Here is a 20086-nt window from a genome sequence, read left to right on the forward strand (position 1 = left end):
AGAGCAGTTCAGTAAATTCAAATTAAAATCGAAATATTGCTTATCAGTAAGTTAGTAAGCATTATCGCAGGAAAGCAGGATCCATCATTAGGGAGCCCCACCGCCCAGGACATGCTCTCTTCTTATAACTACCATCAAGAATAAGATACAAGAGCCTCAGAACTCACACTGCTAGGTTCAGGAACAGTTATTACACTTCAGTCAACAGGCTGTTGAACCAGAGGGGATAACTTCACTCAACATCACTCACCCTATCGCTGAACTGTTCCCACGATCCATGGGGTCACTTTCAAGGACATCCCATGTTCTCCAGATTATTTATTATTATTATTATTATTATTATTATTATTATTATTATTGTGTTTGTTGTTTTTTGTTGTTTCTTTGTATTTACTGTGTATGCCTGCAAGAAAATGAATCTGAGGATTGTATACGGTGACACATATGTACTTTGATAGTAAACATACTTCGAAGTTTGAAGTTTTTATCATTGAAAAAGATGATGCATTGAAGGGGTTAATGTTACGGCTTCCCCCACGATTATCAGTTTCAGTCAGGGAATTACTGGTTTAAGTTCTTGCAAGCGTCTTTTGCTTTTCCAGTTGACTGTATGGCCACAGCTGTACACCTGTATATTCTACCACCAGCCAGGTTTACAATAGGTATCTCAGGAACAAGCTTCAGTGAGTGTGCTAAGTGCCTGGAGGAGAGCAGAGGTCACTGTGTTGTGATTGTTGTGTCAATTAGCCGGTCAATTGTACAGAAGCAGCAGGTAAGGCAGGAAGGGATTCTGCTACAGAATCAACAACTACATTTATTGAACACTCCAGATTGTTTAATGTCATTTCCAGTACACAAGTGTAAAGGAGAACAAAGTAATAGTTACTCTAGATCTGATGCAGCACAAAAACACAATAATAAAAAAACACAATAAATATAAATACATAAGCTAGCTTATATACATTGATTGTATGTCCATAAAGTGACACTAGACACAGGAGTGTCTATAGGTAAGGTGACTGACAGGAAATGCTGCCCACCCCCCACCACTCCAAAGCCCCACTCCAGTCAACATATATTATAGTGAAACATCCTACAACTACTTGGGTAATAAGTGAGCTGCAGTATAACGTCGATATAGAGAAAGTTTGGGAAAAGTAGCAAGTAAGGGATGTAATGGAGGGGGAGAGGCTGATATGTAGATGAGCTGCTGGAGAATTCCATTGGTGTTGAGTTTACACGTTTGAGGTGGAAGTTTGGGAAAGATTGGCTGGCAGCTGGCGTGGAGGTCCCACCCCTTTGTACCTTACCTGTTCAACCAGGTCTACATATAAGAGAATCTGGTTTAAAAAAAACAGATATACACACACACACACACACACACACACATACACACAAACACACACACACTCTCTCTCTCTCACTTAATCTGAACTAGAAGTCCCAGCATAGACAGAGCCAGGAACCTGGAGGCAGGCGACGGCACTTCTGTGCTCATCAACATCGCTGCAAACATGCTGTACTTGGAGAATGCAGCCCAGCCACAGTACAGTGAGGTAAGCTGATCTGCCAGTACAGAGAGCTCACATCCACTCAGACTGAACCTGCTCTGATTGCATCCTGCTGTGATTTATCCATGCAGAATTGCCCTTCATAACGTACAGTCTCCAGACTCTGCATTGCAATTGAATCAAATCTGTGATTTTCTAAATCGTTTACACAGTCATATTTAACTAATTTAATTTAACTGATAGATGGCTTTTTTAACACAGAGTGGTGGGTGCTTGGAATGTGCTGCCTGGGGTGGTAGTAGAGGCAGATACATTAGAGAATTTTAAGAGTCATTTCGATACGCACATGAATGTGAGGAAAATGGAAGGATATGGACATTGTGTAGGAAGAAGAGGTTAGTTTAGTTGGTCATTTGATTAATAATTTATTTGGTTTAGCACAATATTGTTCTATGTTCTATGCTCTAAATCTCAAATGTCCTTTTGAGCACTTCATCCAAGTTCAAGATCAGCCACTATTAGAAGTAATAGCTGTACAGATTGCTAATTCATTTATTGAAACAACTTTGTCAAATCACCTTCCTCCTTACTTTTCAGTCCTGATGAAGGGTCTTGGCCCGAAACGTTGACAGTTTATTCATTTCCATAGACGCTGCCTGACCTGCTGAGCTCCTCCAGCATTTTGTGTGTTGCTCTGGATTTCCAGCATCTGCAAAATCTCTTGTTGTTTTCACACCTTGAGTTAGTTCTGGAAATTTGGTGAGAAGCTCGGAAATTATGTGTTTGTGATAGGGTTGACATTAAAAATCTTGGACTTTGCTGTGTTTCAATTTTTGGATCATGGGTAGTGAAGAACTGGACTTTTCTGCACTATTGACGTTGCAAATGTCATTGTACGATGTCATTGTCTTGAGGAATTTTGTTGAATATTTAGTGATGGCAGGTAATGGAATGAAGTGTGTATATATTTTTCTGTGGAGTTCTGCACAGTCTGCTTTTCAAAACTGTTCTGTCAGTAACTCATTAGTACGTGTAAAATTATGCATCCAGTCTCCCAAAGTAGTCCAGGTGAACAGGCTGGAGATTTGGAAATGTGTGCAGCAAGTGAAGTGAGTTGGCAGAGTCCGGTGATGAGGGAAAGTTGCCTTTTGAGAGTGTGGGTTAATGGTTTAATAATGCAGCAGCCCTGGTCAAATTCTGATCTTTGGAAAGATAAGACGTCTTCTTCAAATTAAACAAAACAACATCCCATATTACTGCGGGCAGTCCAGGTTACATTCATTTGCCAAAAGGCAACCTCCAAATAACATGTTCAGGTTTTTGGACTGTTTATCTGAAACTTAATCACTGCTCACTTTGACCAGATTTTCAGTGATGACCGGAACTCATACACATTTCTGCAGCACGAATACCTCACGTCTCTTCATTGGCTCTACTTGGTTCTCTTCAAGTGTGCAGGCTTTAAAATTACAGTCGAATGTATTTACTGAGATCCATAATACAGCCATTTACTCCTTGCTGAGTGATGTGTTACACCCTTATTAAATGCCGGATGTTTAAAAGCGACAGTCAGAACTCACTGAAGTTCACAATCAGCCAAGTATGGACAGTGATTGTCTGGAAACTGTTAACTGTGATTTATTCATTGTTTCATGTCATTTCCATATACACGTGCAAATCAGAATCAGGTTCAGTATCAGTGGCATAGGTCATGAAAGCAGTCAAAGCAATACCTAATAAAGAGCTATCAGTTATGATAAGAAGTGTATATATACTTATATATTAAATTAGTGCAAAAAGGGAAAAGTACTGAGCCAGTGCTCATGGGCTCATTGTCTATTCAGGAATCTGATGATGGAGGGGAAGAAGCTGTTCCTGAAAAGTTGACTGTGTGTCTTCTGGCTCCTGTACCTCCTCCTTGATCGTAGCAACAAGAAAAGGGCATGAAATGGGTGATGAGGAAAGGAGAGCAAAATGATAGTTACCCCAGAATGGATGCGGCATAAAAGAACGCAAAGGATAAAGGACACAAAAACAATAAGACACAAGAAATATAAATATATAGGATAGCTTATATAGATAGATTGATTGTATGTCCGTAAAGTGTCGCTAGGCACAGGAGCGTCTGTACGTAAGGTGATTCTGACAGGAAATGATAAAATAGTGGTGTTTGGGGAATAGGGGGTGATTTAGTGAGTGGAGTTGTATGAATACTTACTTTGCAATTTTTGATGAATATGTGCATAATGTGAGTGTGTGTCTTCAGGCTCCTGTACCTCCTCCCTGGGGTAGCAATGAGAAGAGGGCATGTCCTGGGCGATGGGGGTCCTTAATGATGGATGCTGCCTTTTTGAGGCGTCACCATTTGAAGATATCCTCGATGCTGGGGAGGCTGGTGCCCATGAGGGAGCTGGCGGAGTTTACAACTTTCTGTAGTGTTTTCCAATCCTGTGCAGTGGCCTCTCTGACAGTGCCACAACCAGTCAGAATGCTCTCCACGGTACGTATGTAGAAACCTTTGAAAGTCTTTAGTGACATATCAAATCTCTTCAAACTCCTAATGAAATATCATGCCTTCGTTGTAATTGTTTCAATATGTTGGGCCCAGGTTAGATTTCAGAGATGCTGACATTCAGGAAGTTTGCACTGTCATTCGAAAGCTTCTACAGGTGAGAATCCTCTGAGACAGTTCCTGTAACAAATATGGGCAAACACATACTAGTGAATGTAAAATCAGCAAGCAGTATGGAAAAAATATCAAAATAATGCATGTGACAATTAGCTGTGAACACAAGCGATTCTGCGGATACTGGAAATCCAGAGAAACGCACTCACGCAAAATGTTAGAAGAAGAAAGCAGGTCGGGCAGCATCTGTGGAAATGAATAAACAGTTGACTTTTTCGGTTGAGACCCTTCATCAGGACTCTTGTAAGATTCGAGGGGAGAGAGGACTGCTAAATTGAATTGGATTGAATTGACTTTATTTCTTACATCCTTCGCATAAATGAGGAGTAAAAATTGAGCCAGTTGATGTCTTGTGGGCGATCAGAGATGAAAAGATCCAGAGCAGGGTGTCCAAGAAGAGGAGAAGCATTGAAGACGGGAGAAGGAGCCATCAGTGTGAAGTGGGGGAATTCTTACCAAAGAAGTGGACTCAGAGATGGAGATGAGAGAAGAGGAGCTGGGTGTCATGACGGGTGTGGAAGTCAGTGAGGTGCGGGTGAAGGAGGAAAAAAGGAAGGCCCTTGCTGAGGACAAAATGTTCTCAGAAGAATTCTTCAGAAGAGTCCCAAGGAAGGGTCTTGACTTGAAATGTCGACTGTTTAATAATTTCCATAAATGTTGCCTGACTTGTTAATTGGATGTGGAATCACTTTAGAAGTTCTTCAATGTTGAAGCAAGGTTGCTGATACCAGAGTGTATATGCCTCCAATTTCAAAGAGATTGGTTTCGGACCGCCAAATGTGCAACTTAGATTGTCTTTTGCAAAGAGCCTCAGACCATAAAGGAAAAAAAATGTAATAGTTAATACACTCGCAAAAATAAGACACTGGCAAATTTCTACAGAAGTACCACGAAGAGGTTTCTAACTAGTTGTGTCACTTTTCTGGTACGGAGGGGCCACTGCACAGGATCAGAAAAGACTGCAGAAAGGTGCAAGATCAGCCACTTGAGTCATGGACACCAGCCTCCCCAGCATCGAGGACATCTTCAATAGGTGATGCCTCAAAAAGTTGACTTCCAGCATTAAGGGCCCCCATCACCCAGGACACGCCCTCTTCTCACTGCTGCCGCTAAGGAGGAGATGCGGGAGCCTGAAGACACACTCAGTGTTTCAGGAACAGCTTCCTCTCCTCTGTCGTCAAATTTCTGAATGGACAATGAGCTCATGAACTCTTCCGCAGTGTTTTGCCTCTCATTTGCACTACTTATTTAATTTATTTTTCTGTATACTTTTCTTGTAATTTATAGATTTTAAATTATTGTGTATTGCAATGTACCACTGTGCAGAACAACATATTTCACAACATCTACTGATGATATTAAACCTGATTCTGATTCCGACAAAAACAACTGAAAAAGAACCACCAAACGGCTCACACCATGTATTTTCATATTGTCCCAAACAGTAATGTTTGGGCGGCTATTTAAAATACCTTTGTGCTTGATATCTTTAATCAGTAGTTGTGGGTAGAAACTGCCAAGCAACGTTTAATTCCGCAATGCACTCAGTTGTAACCACAGAATTTCTATCACCAGCACCACAGGTCTGATATAATTGGGGTCCACAACACAAAACTGTGCAGCATGGTAGCATAGTGGCTATTACAGCCTGGGGCGTTGGAGTTTGGAGTTCAATTCCTGCATCCTCTCTAAAGAGTTTGTACGTTCCTTCCCGTGGGCGTATGGGCTTCCTGCGGATGCTCCGGTTTTCCCCCACAGAGCAAAGACATTACGGTTAGTGGGTTAATTGGTCATTGTAAATTATCCTGTGATTATAGGGTTAAATATGTGGGTTGCTGGGCAGTGTGTCTCATTGGGTCAGAAGGGCCTGTTCTGTGCTGTATCTCTAAATAAAATAAACTAAAATGAAATAAGTTTTTAGATGTTAAGCCTGGTCATCAAGCATGCGGACAGTAGTAAAGATACTAAATACTCACGCGTAGTGGAATGTCAGCCACATGGTTTTAAAAAGTGGTTTTTATGTTCTATCTACATCTTGTATAGGTCTGGCCACTAACTTAGTGGATGGAATCTCTGAGCATTTGTGACCTAGTTGCTCTGACATTCTCTAAGTTACCAGCACAGTGCAGTTACGGACTATTTTCATCTGCAGCTGAGGGAGATTGAGTATTCTGCCTAATTGCAGTGTTCAGTCAGACGAAAGAGAACAAAGTTAAACCCTCAGCCTGGCTGCACGTTACTACTCTTTAATGTTGATCAAAGCACTCTCGTCATCTCGAGAGGTAATTTATGGGGGTTAATAATTCCCCACCTGTCCAGTGACTCAAACAGTCCTGACAGGAATACAGCGCAAACACTATCAACCTTCATGGTAGTTCTAATTTGGCAAAACTAGATCCATGCATAAAATATGTTGAGTATTCTTGTTTATAGAGAATTGTCTGCAGTTTTCGTTCGACTTGACTGTGATGGATTGCAGGGTGGGGTTGGTAATGTCATGTAGAGAACGGGTGACCATGGAGAAAAGAGGGCAAACTGAACCTATTAAAAAGGGTGAGGGAGAGAGTAGATCCTCATAAAGATCTGTGAGATCATCCATCTGCAGATTCTCAGGAAATGGGTGAGGGCTTAACTGAATTAGAATGAGAATCAACTTTAGCATCACTGGTATACATGAAATGTGTTGTTTTGTGGCAGCAGTACATCAAAAAACTATAAATTACAATAAGAAATGTATTTAAAACTTGAATTAAATAAGTCGTGCAAAAAGAAAGTAAAAAAACTACTGAGGTAGTGTATATGGGTTCATTGTCCATTCAGAAACCTGACGGCAATGGGTAAGAAGCTGTTCCTGATACGTTGAATGTGTGTCTTCAGGATCCTGTATCTTGTCCTTGATGGGAGCAAGTATTGTAGGCAAGCGGGCTGAGTATAGATAGACACAATGTCAATGGAAGGGCCCATTTCTAACTGTAAGACCATTATCATTTAGTGTACTCCCTGTGGGATCCATGTATCAAATGTAGAAAAATAAAATGGTAGCATGGTGGTTAACATAATACTGTTACAGTTCAGGGTTCCTTCCAGCATTGTCTGTAAGAGCTTGTACATTCTCCCTGTGAGCATTATGGGTGTCCTCTGGGTTCTGTAGTTTCCTCCCACAGTCCAAAGATATACCACATGGTCATTGTAAGTTTTCCCTTTAGGCTAGTGTTGAATAGGTGGGTTGCTGGACAGTGTGTATCGTTGGACTGGAAGGGCCTGTTCAGTACTGAGCAAAAGTCCTGGGTGCCCCAGGTTTTTATCTGGTTTCAGAAGGTGTGGCCTCCACAGAGCCCTGATCTCAACATCATCGAGGCTGTTGGGATTACCTGGAGAGACAGAAGCAGGCAAGACAGCCAAAGTCTACAGAAGAACTATGGCAAGTTCTCCAAGATGCTTGGAACAACTTACCAGTCGATTTTCTTATAAAACTGCACAACAGTGTAGCCAAGAGAACTGATACAGTTTTAAAGGCATCAGGTGGTCACACCAAATATTGAATTGATTTAGTTTTAGACTTTTTACTGCTCTTTGTAGTTTTTTTTTGATTTTAAGAAACATTTAATTATTTTTGAAAGCATCTTTGCTTTACAAAATTTTTTACATGTACTGGAGATTTTTGCACGATGTTTGATTTTTGTATTATTTTCAAATGCAATGCAATAATAGCTCAGAAGATCAATTTTTGCTGAAATTTGGATTTGCAGTAGCAGTTTGGTTTGAGAGGCATAGCTCCTGTATAGCAGAGCATTGGGAGTAATAGTGGTGCTGTGAAATCCTTTATTTGTACCAGAAGGAGTTGATGAGACGTAACTTCTGCACTACAACATTCCCCCAGTGATGAACTAGATTGTCAGTCTTGGTCTTCGTATTCATGTCTCGAGATTCTTGTTTGGACCTGGCAGAGTTGAAAGGGGGATTGCAAAGCTGCTTAAAGGTGATGCAAAAGAGACAATGGACCAAAACCTGCTCAATACTACATTATTGAATCATAAAATATAATTGGAAATGATTGATGCTGTGCTTAATGTTCTCTGCGTGCTAGAACAGCTGCTTTAACGGCAATTTTAGTGACCTGGGACCAGGGTCAGAGCTGTCTCTATTTCCTGAGGAGATTGAGGTCCTTTAACATCTGCCGGACGATGCTGAGGATGTTCTACGAGTCTGTGGTGGCCAGTGCTATCATGTTTGCTGTTGTGTGCTAGGGCAGCAGGCTGAGGGTAGCAGACAGGAACAGAATCAACAAACTCATTCGTAAGGCCAGTGATGTTGTGGGGATGGAACTGGACTCTCTGATAGTGGTGTCTGAAAAGAGGATGCTGCCCAAGTTGCATGCCATCTTGGATAATGTCTCCCATCCACTACATAATGTACTGGGTGGGCACAGGAGTACATTCAGACAGAGACTCATTCCACCGAGATGCAACACAGAGAGTCATAGGAAGTCATTCCTGCCTGTGGCCATCAAACTTTACAACTCCTCCCTTGGAGGGTTAGACACCCTGAGCCAATAGGCTGGTCCTGGACTTATTTCATAATTTACTGGCATAATTTACATATTACTATTTAACTATTTATTACTATTTTCTATTACTATTCTATTACTATTTATTATTTCCATGACTATTACTATTTACTAATAGTAATATTACTATTACTATTTCTATTACTATTTATTATTTATGGTGCAACTGTAACGAAAACCAATTTCCCCCGGGATCAATAAAGTATGACTATGACTATATACAAAAATGTGCTGGAAAAGGACCAGTAACATCATGACAGATCCGTCCCACCCTGCTCATGGACAGTTTTTCCCACTCCCATCATGGTGGAGGCTACGTAGCATCCACGCCTGGACCACCAGACTCAAAAAGAGTTACTTTCCCCAAGCAGTAAGGCTGATCAACATCTTCACCCACTAACCCACCCCTCCATACCCCCAACCACCACTACTTTATCACTTCCTGCCAGTCATCTTATGTACAGACACTCCTGTGCCTAACATCACTTTATGGACATACAATCAATCTTATGTACAGTGATCTTCTTTAACTTTTTGGCTTTTTTTGCTGCATCAGATCCAGAGTAACAATTACAGTATCTTGTTCTCCTTTGTATCTGTGTATAGGAAAAGACATTAAAAAAATCTTGAATCTTGAAGCTTTGATATCCTGTCAGATTGAAACTTCCTTCCTGTTTTTTTGGTGTTCACCCAATCTTCTAGCTTTTGTGATATCAGGAAGCAGCTGAGAGTACTGGAGGCTGCAGGATCAGACAACATCCTGGCTGTAGTACTGAAAATATGTGCTCTGTAGCTGTGTCCTTAACTATGATGGTTCAAAGTGGTTCAATATTGCTATCTATGTGACAGTGTGGAAAACTGCCTAAGCATGACTATTCACAAAAACTGTCACTGTTAACGACCTGCCAATCAGTCTAAAGATAAAGAGCGTTGCTTTATATGTCACATGTGCATTGAAACATAGAGCAAAATGCGTCATTTTACATCAATGACCAACATTGGTCCTAGCACATGCTGGGGACAGCCCGCAAGTGTCACCGTGCTTCCAGCGACAACTCATTAACCCTAACCTGTACATCTTTGCAATGTGGGAGGATAGTCCCAGCTACTCTGCATTGGCTTCCTGTATCTTTTAGAATTGATTTATAAGTTCTCTTACCGGTTTTTAAAGTTCTCATTGGTCTGGGACCGGAGTACATCACAGAATCGGTTTTGTTTTATAATCCAGCTCGAGCTCTCAGGTCTCTTAAATCGACAGCTCAGCATATTGAACTACTCTCCTAAACTATGGAATTCAATATCTAAAGCTATAAGGAATGCAGACTGAGTGGACACTTTCAAACACCAGCTCAAAACCTATTTATTTAAGCTTGCTTTTAATGAACACCTTTCTGTCTTTTCATGTTTATGTGTATTTTTGTATTTTATTTCCATAAATCTTAATGTTCTGGGTAAGTCTCCCACCAGTCAGAGATAAGCATTACCGTCTGGTTGGAAGGGCAACTGCACTGGATCAGAAAAAGCTGCAGATTGTTGTAAACACAGCCAGCTCCATCATGAATCCTCACTATCAGCACTACCTCACTATTTTTCCATACTTTTTCCACTAATTAAATTTATGTTTCAGATATTTATTTCTCATAGTAAGTTACAGTTTTTTTTATTATGTATTGCAATGTATTACTGCTGGAAAACAACATATTTTAAAACACATGCCAGTGGTGTTAAACTTGATTCTGATTCTGAATCTATTTATTTAACCTTGCTTATAACTAACAATCTTTTAGTCTTTTATTTTCATGTTCCTTTTTCTTTTATTTTGACATTGACACTTTATGCCAGTATAAAGGCACTTTGAACTGCATTGACTCTATGAAAAGAGCTGGGTAAAAAAGTTATTATCATTGTCATCCTGTTCCTCTCAAAGCCACAACTGGTTTACAAGAAACACAAGTTTTACCAATCAGTCTGTGCCCTGATTGTACACTCCCAGGTAAAGAAAGACAGGCACAAAAAGTATGACGATCAGATGAAACAAAGTGGTACACTCAGCCATTTTAGTCTATGAAGCAGACTTAGTCAACAATGTGGCTTCAGGCTCAATAATCATCATTTTTTACCCAACCACCTGTCCCCATGAATCATTCTGCTTCTTACACCCTGTATTACAAAAGCAGAACAAAAAAAAACTTTTTAAAGGTCAAACTCGGGGACTGTGCAAAGAATGCCTGAATATTTGAAAAGCTGGATTTAAAAATGAACTATAATCGTTGAAATACAATGGAGGCTGCGATTCTCTAAGTGCTTTATGGTGCCAAGATTCAAGACTGAAGATTGTTAAATGCCATTTCTAGTACACAAGTGTAAAAGAGAACAAAATAATTGTTACTAATGATCCAATGCAGCACAAGAAAAACACAATAAGATAAAGAACACAATAATAATAAAAAACAATAAATATAAATAGATGATACCTTATATTCATAGATTGTTTGTATGTCCATAAAGTAACACTAGGCACAGGAGTGTCTGTACATAAGGTGACTGACAGGAAATGATAAAGTAGTGGTGTTTGGGGGTGTGGAGGGGTGAGTTAGTGGGTGGAGGTGTTGATCAGCCTTACTGCTTGGGGAAAGTAACTGATTTTGAGTCTGGTGGTCCTGGTGTGGATGCTGTGTAGCCTCCTCCCTGATGGGAGTTGAACAAACAGTCCATGAGCAGGGTGGGTGAGATCCTTCATGATGTTACTGGTCCTTTTCCGGCACCTTTCTGTATATATAATTAAGAACTTACAATGATGGAGAGGCAGGGACTTCGGACAGATTTGAGTGTTCTATAATACCTAGGACAATCTGCCTATTGGATGGACCAGAAATTTATAATTGAAGGATAATATTCTGAATTGATTACATTCAAAATATTCATTTCTCAGAATGAGATGGTAAAAAGTGATGTTAGAATCCGAATGCCATCCTTCGCAAGGAGAAGGTTGTTCAAGATGGCAGTGCCCAGAGTTGCAACTGCTTTGATTGTGCATGTGCATGTATTTGTGTTTATATTTATTGTGCTTTTTGTTATCATTATCATGTTATTTATCTTATTGTATGTTTTCCTGTGCTGCATTGGATCCAGAGTAACTGATTTTATACTCCTCCGTTACACTTGTGTGCTGGAAATGACATTAAACAATCTCGAATCTAGAATCGTGAATATGGCATTAAATGCTATTATTAATAGTAAAGTTTCAAAGTACATTTATTATCAAAGTGTGTAGTATACAACCCTGAGATTCGTCTTCCTGCAGGCAGGCACAAAACAAAGAAACACCGTGGAACCCATTTAAAGAAAAATACCACACAAGACCATCATACACCGAACGTGCAGAAAAAGGAGCAAATTGCACAAGCACCAGGAAACGAGCAAATAACACAGAACGTTACAGATCATCAAAACACAGAGAGTTGACAGTAGCTGCAGGCCACAGCCACAGAACCAGTTCCGTGCTGAAATGCCTCGAACAATTACAAATAGGAACAAAAGAGTAAAGAAAAACACATGGAAGATGAATTGCAGAGACCCTAAAAGTGAGTCCGCAGTTGTATTCAGCACCAAGGACCGTTAAACGTCAAACCGCAGAGTTCCAAAAGGGAGTCCACAGTTGTGATCGACGCAGAGAACGTTAGATGTCAAAGAGCTGAGCTCCAAAAGTGAATCCGCAGTCGTATTCAGTGCAGACGACGTTAAACGTCAAACCGCAGAGTTCCAAAAGGGAGTCCACAGTTGTGATCGACGCAGAGAACGTTAGATGTCAAAGAGCTGAGCTCCAAAAGTGAGTCCGCAGTCGTATTCAGTGCAGACGACGTTAAACGTCAAACCGCAGAGTTCCAAAAGGGAGTCCACAGTTGTGTTCAGCACTGAGGACATTAAACATCAAACTGCAGAGTTCCCCAAAAGATGAGTCCACAGCCACGAGCCGCCAAGGTGATTGCACTTGGCGGTGTGGGACACAAGATTCCTGCACCTTCCACTGGCAGCTGCGATGGGGAGACTGGTCAAACGCAGGCAAAAGAGCTGAACCCCGTTCGTTTCCACTCTCAGCCTTGTCAATTTTAATCTTGATTGACACTTTAATCAGTGCAGAGTAATAGAGCCAACATGTTTTCCTGATCTGCTATCTGCTGTCAATGACTACCCCTGCACACTCCACCTTCGACCTCACCAAAACCCTCAGTTCGTTTCATTGGCTCAAAATCACATCCTCAAAATGGAAATTACAGGCTGCAGTCAATTGCAGTGCGGGAGAAGGGGTATATTTAAAGGAACAAGTGTATTGAGTAGTTTGTGAGCTATCTAATGATGTCGCTGTTGGTCACTGGCACCATCTTGCTTTCTAATAACGTCACAAATTCCAAATATAGAGAAATTATTTACGGATTATTAGTTTTTGCCATTTCACTACGTCAGCCCTTCATGCTTATAGTCACACCAGAGATACTTGAATACTATTGATAACTTAGTTTTACTTGGATAAAACAGCCCTTTACCTTCACCAGCCATCTGGTTCACTTTTCACCACCCAGCTTCTCACTTCTTCCCTGTCCTTCACCCACTTGATCTAACCTATCACCTTCTAGCTTGTTCTCCTATCCTCTCCCACCCACCTCCCTATTCTAGTGTCTTCCCCCTTCCTTTCCAGTCCTGTTGAAGGGTCTTGGCCGAAAATGTTGGCTGTTAATTAATTTCCATAGATGCTGCCTGGCCTGCTGAGTTCCTCCAGCATTTGATGTGTGCTGCTCTGGATTTTCAGCACCTGCAGGATCTCCTGTGTTCAGATATTTCCTGCTCCTTCCCCCCTGATTCACTACTCTCCTCTATCGTGATATCATCTTGGTGACATACAAAGGATTTACAAGTCTCCATATCATGTCTGGTATCATCTAGTTTCAGGCAGGGGTGGAAATTGTTGTCAATGTCCTTTGACTTCAGACACTCTTTGATGAAGAATTACACCTAACACATCAGTCCTTTCTCTAACCTGGAATTTTGAAGTGCATACCACACTGCAACATTTGTTTTTTTTTCTAAAAATCTTCAGATTTATTTATACAGAGATACAGCGCACAACAGGCCCCTTGAGCCACGCTGCCAGCATATTTAACCCCAACCTAGTCACAAGACAATTTACAATGACCAATTAACCTACTAATCGGTATGTCTTTGGACTGTGGGAGGAAACCAGAGCACCCGGAGGAAACACATGCGCACACAGGAAGGAACGTACAAACTTACTTACAGAGGACGCCAGAATTGAGCTCTGAACTCCAAGACCCAAGCTCTAGTAGCATCACAAAAACTGCTGTAGTACCATGACTTTTACTAGCAGGTAATCTTGGGGACTAAGTTCATAACTCCCTACACGGATTGATAGGGTGGTTAAGAAGGCGTATGGCATGCTTGCCTTTATCAGTCAAGGCACTGAGCTCAAACATCAAGAAGTTATGTTGCAGCTTTATAAAACTCATACGATTCTGGTCACTCCAATATAGGAAGGATGTCGAGGCTTTGGAGAAGGGGCAGAAAAGGATGCTACCTGGATCAGAGGGCATGCGGTTGGACAAACTTGGGTTGTAGCCTCTGCAGTGGCAGAGGCTGAAGGGAGATCTAATAGTGATTTTGTAAGATTATGAGAGGCACAGACAGTATCTTTTTCCCAGGGTTGAAATGTCTAGTATCAGAGGGCATGCAGTTAAGGTGAGAGGAGGTAATTTCAAAGGAGATGTGAGGGGAAAGTATTTTTACACAGAGAGTGGTGGGTGCCTGGGATGTGCTGCCTGGGGTGGTTGTTGAGGTAGATACATTAGAAACTCTTAAGAGACATTTAGATAGACACATGAATGTGAGGAAAATGGAAGGATATGGGCCTTGTATAGACAGCCTTGGCAATTTGATTACTAATTCAATTGGTTTGGCACAACATTGTGGGCCGAAGGGCACGTTCCCATGTTGTACTGTTCTGTGCTCTACAGTATGCTCTAGGTAATCCCAGATCACTGCTCATCAGTACAGGCGTGATACTTAGGAAATCGTAAACTTCATACTGTCCGTCCTAGACTGAGATTTGTGGCGATCTACAGCCATGTTTTCACTGTTTGTGGATGAGGCAAGTGATTATAAAGACTGTTTGTCTGCTGTGCTGGAAACAAATGAATAATTAGAAGGAAATGATACGATATATCGGCAGTTACTTGTACGGAGACAGTACCTTCTCAGAAAAAAACTTCACTTGAGATAGGGGATTGCTCACGCAATGAAGACCTGTCAAATTTCAGGAAATTATTTGTGACTTTGATGTCACTAAAGTCACAACATTTGCAGATCCAGTAAGACCATAAACCCGAGCAGCAGAATTATGCCATTTGGCCTAACGAGTCTCAGGTAAGGGCTGCACTTAGGTGATTAGAAAAGGGGGTCACATCCAGAACTTACAGCTCAGGAGCTTGACTGTCATCCAGGCCCTCATTAGGTGAGTTGAAGCAATTTAACCCCAAATTTTGCAAAATATCCAGTTTCAATTAATCAATACCAAATATAATTACTATTTTACATAGAACATAGAACATAATTACTGTTTTACTGTAGAGTTATTCCATAAATTAACTCTTATCCTGAAACACACATCAAAGTTGCTGGTGAACGCAGCAGGCCAGGCAGCATCTCTAGGAAGAGGTACAGTCGACGTTTCGGGCCGAGACCCTTCGTCAGGACTAACTGAGGGAAGAGTGAGTAAGGGATTTGAAAGTTAGAGGGGGAGGGGGAGATCCAAAATGATAGGAGAAGACAGGAGGGGGAGGGATAGAGCCAAGAGCTGGACAGGTGATTGACAAAAGGGATACGAGAGGATCATGGGACCGGAGGTCCAGGAAGAAAGACAAGGAGGTGGGGGGGGGGGGGACCCAGAGGATGGGCAAGAGGTATATTCAGAGGGTCAGAGGAAGAAAAAGGAGAGTGAGAGAAAGAATGTGTGCATAAAAATAAGTAACAGATGGGGTACGAGGGGGAGGTGGGGCCTAGCGGAAGTTAGAGAAGTCGATGCTCATACCATCAGGTTGGAGGCTACCCAGACGGAATATAAGGTGTTGTTCCTCCAACCTGAGTGTGGCTTCATCTTTACAGTAGAGGAGGCCGTGGATAGACATGTCAATGGGAATGGGATGTGGAATTAAAATGTGTGGCCACTGGGAGATCCTGCTTTCTCTGGCGGACAGTGGCCACACATTTTAATTCCACATCCCATTCCCATTCTGACATGTCTATCCACGGCCTCCTCTACTGTAAAGATGAAGCCACACTCAGGTTGGAGGAACAACACCTTATATTCCGTCTGGGTAGCCTCCAACCTGATGGCATGAACATTGACTTCTCTAACTTCCGCTGATGCCCCACCTCCCCCTCGTACCCCATCTGTTACTTATTTTTATACACACATTCTTTCTCTCACTCTCCTTTTTCTCCCTCTGTTCCTCTGAATATACCCCTTGCCCATCCTCTGGGTTCCCCCCCCTTGTCTTTCTTCCCGGACCTCCTGTCCCATGATCCTCTCGTATCCCTTTTGCCTATCACCTGTCCAGCTTTTGGCTCCATCCCTCCCCCTCCTGTCTTCTCCTATCATTTTGGATCTCACCCTCCCCCTCCAACTTTCAAATCCCTTACTCACTCTTCCGTCAGTTAGTCCTGACGAAGGGTCTCGACCTGAAACGTCGACTACACCTCTTCCTAGAGATGCTGCCTGGCCTGCTGCGTTCACCAGCAACTTTTATGTGTGTTGCTTGAATTTCCAGCATCTGCAGAATTCCTGTGTTTGTGTTCTTATCCTGAAATATTGTTTTGGTTGATCAAATATTGAAAATCTTTCCTGAAAGGTAATAGTGTCATGGTAGTGTAGCTGTTAACGTAACACTTTACAATGCCAGCAGTAAGGTTGGATTCTATTCCCATCACTGTCCTGTAAGCAGTTTGTGCATGTGGGATTTCTCTGAGTGCTCTGGTTTCCTCTCAATGGTCCAAAGACATATGGGTTAGGGTTACTGAGCTGTGGGTACTCTATTTTGTCACTGGAAGTATGGCAACATTGGTGTGCTGGCCCCAGCACATCCGTACTCATTTGGTTTAACACAGAATGGAGCATTGCGCTGAATGTTTTGATGTGCATGTGTTGGATTCAGATGTTTTTGATCAAAGGTTCTTTTGGAAGTCAGGGTAGAGGCATAACATTTATTGCTTCGTGATAGTTTTATTAAGCACTAATAAAACAGAGAGTTGGAATATGGATAGCGATTAGAGAGAAGCAAGAAGGATAGTGAAGCCGCCTGGTCAGCTCTCTTTATGCCATAGATGAGGAACATTCCATTTAAATTCACAGATAAGAGCCAACCAATCAGATAGCCCCAATTTAAGTAATGCAATACCAAAAGAAGCTTCCAGAATCATACAAATATAACCACTAGGAGACACAGTAAAACATTACTTATACGTACTGCAACCACTAGGAAACATACTAAACAGTTACATGTATGTAAAAGCTATTTAAATACAGGCAGGTAAGTAATTGTTAAACTACAAAGAAAATGATAATTAAACAGTTAATTTAGATTATGTGACAAATAAAGATAAACTTTGAAAAAAATCTCCTCTTATGCTGAAATAGCTTGGTACTGCCAATTTTATCTAATATTAATATGTTAAATCCCTCAAATACTGAAGCTCCCTCTTCCAGTGAGAAATTATCAATTTATCATCTCTGAAGTTCATGACGAGCAGGATTTGTATTCCCAATTGTGATGGCAAGTATGTGCCTGTGGGTCAAGCAAGGAGCAAGTGAGCTTAATTGTGGGATTCCCTGTGGGTCAAACATTTACTGTCTCCAAGGGGCATAAAGGAAAAACTGAGATCTGGTGAAGAATTAGCTGATTCTCCACAGATTTTGCTGGCTTTTATGAAAGGTTTGCCTTATTTGTCACATTACATCGATAAGCACAGTGAATAGAATCAGCCAGGTTGTGCTGGGAGCAGCCTACAAGTGTTGCCATGCTTCCTGCATGTCCACAACTCACTAATCACAACTCGAACATCTCTGAACTGTGGGAGGAAACCAGAGCACCCGGAGGAAACCCATCCTCCATAATGTACAAACCTGCTTACAGAGGAGCTCTGAACTCCAAGGTCCAACCTCTAGTAGCATCATAAAAACTGCCATATTACCGTGGCTTGTACTAACAGGTAATCTTGGGGACCAAGTTCATACTCCCTCAGATTAGTTTGGAACCAACATTGTGGGCCTAAGGGCATGTTCCTGTTCTGTGCTCTACAGTATGCTTTACGTAATTCCAGAACACTGCTTATCAGAAGTACAGGCATGCTACTTAGGAAATCATAAACTTCATACCATCTATCCTAAACTGAGATTTGTGGCGATCTACAGCCATGTTTTCAGTGTTTGTGGATGAGGCAAGTGATTATACAACGTCTGTTGTGCGCAAAACAAACAACAGACATCCCACCTCTCCTGGAAGTTCCGGGAGTCTCCCATATATCGATAGTGGCTCCCTGATGCCTGGAAATTATATATAATATCCCGCAAATCGATTTTTTTGAGAGGGAGAGCGAGAGCGAGCATCCTGATTGGTCTCTCTTCGTGCTAAGTAGACCTATCAGTTTTCTTTGTGGGCGGGCTTTACAGTCGACCTCAAACATAATGACAGTGTTGCTCATTGCACTGTTTGCAACAGTGACTTTTCTATTGCCCATGGTGGGTTAAAATGTAAAAGACATGTTGAGGTGAGTTTATCAGGTGTCATTCGTTCATTAATGTAACTAACGTTATTTAAACTACCTGGCTAGCTGCTAAGGAGCTACTCTATTGATGTCCTACGTGATGATGCCAGACTCCCTGTAGACTTGCCTAAAGTTGTGAAAGTATAAACATGATAATATAATATAGAATATATGTACTTATTTTAATGTCACATTTTATGCATATACCTAACTTGCTTTACAGGCTAGACAAAATCACTAAACAAGTATTACATACACCCTTGGAGGTTGACCAGGGTGGTGGGGGATTTGGAATTGCGGGGAGCGGGGCTGCTACCTCCCTGAAATGAGTCTTTGCAGGGTGGGATGTCTTAAACAAGGAAATTGGAAGAGAAAGATTTGTGATATATCGGCAATTACTTGTACAGAGAATTACCAACCCCTTACAATCAGCAGTGGGAATCGAGCCCTGGCACTGTGAAGCAACTCCGCTAACGTACTGCCCCATTTTATGTCAGAATTCCACCCTCTGCAGTTTTTTCCTTCCATTGTCATCTTCTAGAGGGTTGGAGCTTAAAACCATCTTATGAATATCAGTGATATACAAATCATTTTAGCATGCTAAACAACAGATCATTTGGTTGAAAGTGTGCAGAAATGAATGAATTAAATCTGTTCAAATAATGCATTTCAATTAGCCCCCTGAGTTTCAATGCAATGCAGGAGACAGAGGCCTTCTCATTTTGAGGGACAGATTGGACTCATTATGAAAGTTGAGTGATTAACACCTTAGTGACATGAATCTAACCAGATCAACTAGCCACTGGGACACTAGAACCTATCCAACTGTCAGTAGAGCTCCAGACAAGAGCCTGCTCTGTCTAGACGACGTGGTGGCTGGTGTACAATGTCCAGGATCACAAGATTGTTTCACGTCATTTCCAGTACACAAATTTAAAGGAGAACAAAAGAATCGTTACTCCAAATCTGATACAAAAAAAACAATAAGCTAAAGAACACAATAATAATAAAAACACAAATAAATATGTAAGGGGGTTTCTACAAATATAAATACATAATATAGCTTATATACATTGATTGTATGTCTATAAAGTATGAACATAGAATGTAGAATAGTACAGCACAGTACAGGCCCTTCGGCCCACAATGTTGTGCCGACCCTCAAACCCTGCCTCCCATATAACCCCCCACCTTAAATTCCTCCATATACCTGTCTAGTAGTCTCTTAAACTTCACTAGTGTATCTGCCTCCACCACTGACTCAGGCAGCGCATTCCACACACCAACCACTCTCTGAGTAAAAAACCTTCCTCTAGTATCCCCCTTGAACTTCCCACCCCTTACCTTAAGGCCATGTCCCCTTGTATTGAGCAGTGGTGCCCTGGGGAAGAGGTGCTGGCTATCCACTCTATCTATTCCTCTTATTATTTTGTACACCTCTATCATGTCTCCTCTCATCCTCCTTCTCTCCAAAGAGTAAAGCCCTAGCTC

The 20086-nt window shown here is 41.5% G+C and overlaps 1 protein-coding gene across 1 annotated transcript in view; it reads left to right on the forward strand.

Moving 5' to 3' along the window:
* The first annotated feature begins 1491 nt into the window (after positions 1–1491).
* The window catches only part of tp63 (tumor protein p63), a 164851-nt gene continuing 146256 nt past the window's right edge, over positions 1492–20086 (forward strand). The window contains exon 1 of the mRNA XM_072254860.1: positions 1492–1556. Within this exon, the coding sequence (XP_072110961.1) occupies positions 1515–1556 (42 nt within the window). The 5' untranslated portion in view covers positions 1492–1514. The remainder of the gene's footprint in view (positions 1557–20086) is intronic.

This window comes from Mobula birostris, chromosome 4 (assembly GCF_030028105.1).
Source record: "Mobula birostris isolate sMobBir1 chromosome 4, sMobBir1.hap1, whole genome shotgun sequence".
NCBI lineage: Eukaryota > Metazoa > Chordata > Chondrichthyes > Myliobatiformes > Myliobatidae > Mobula > Mobula birostris.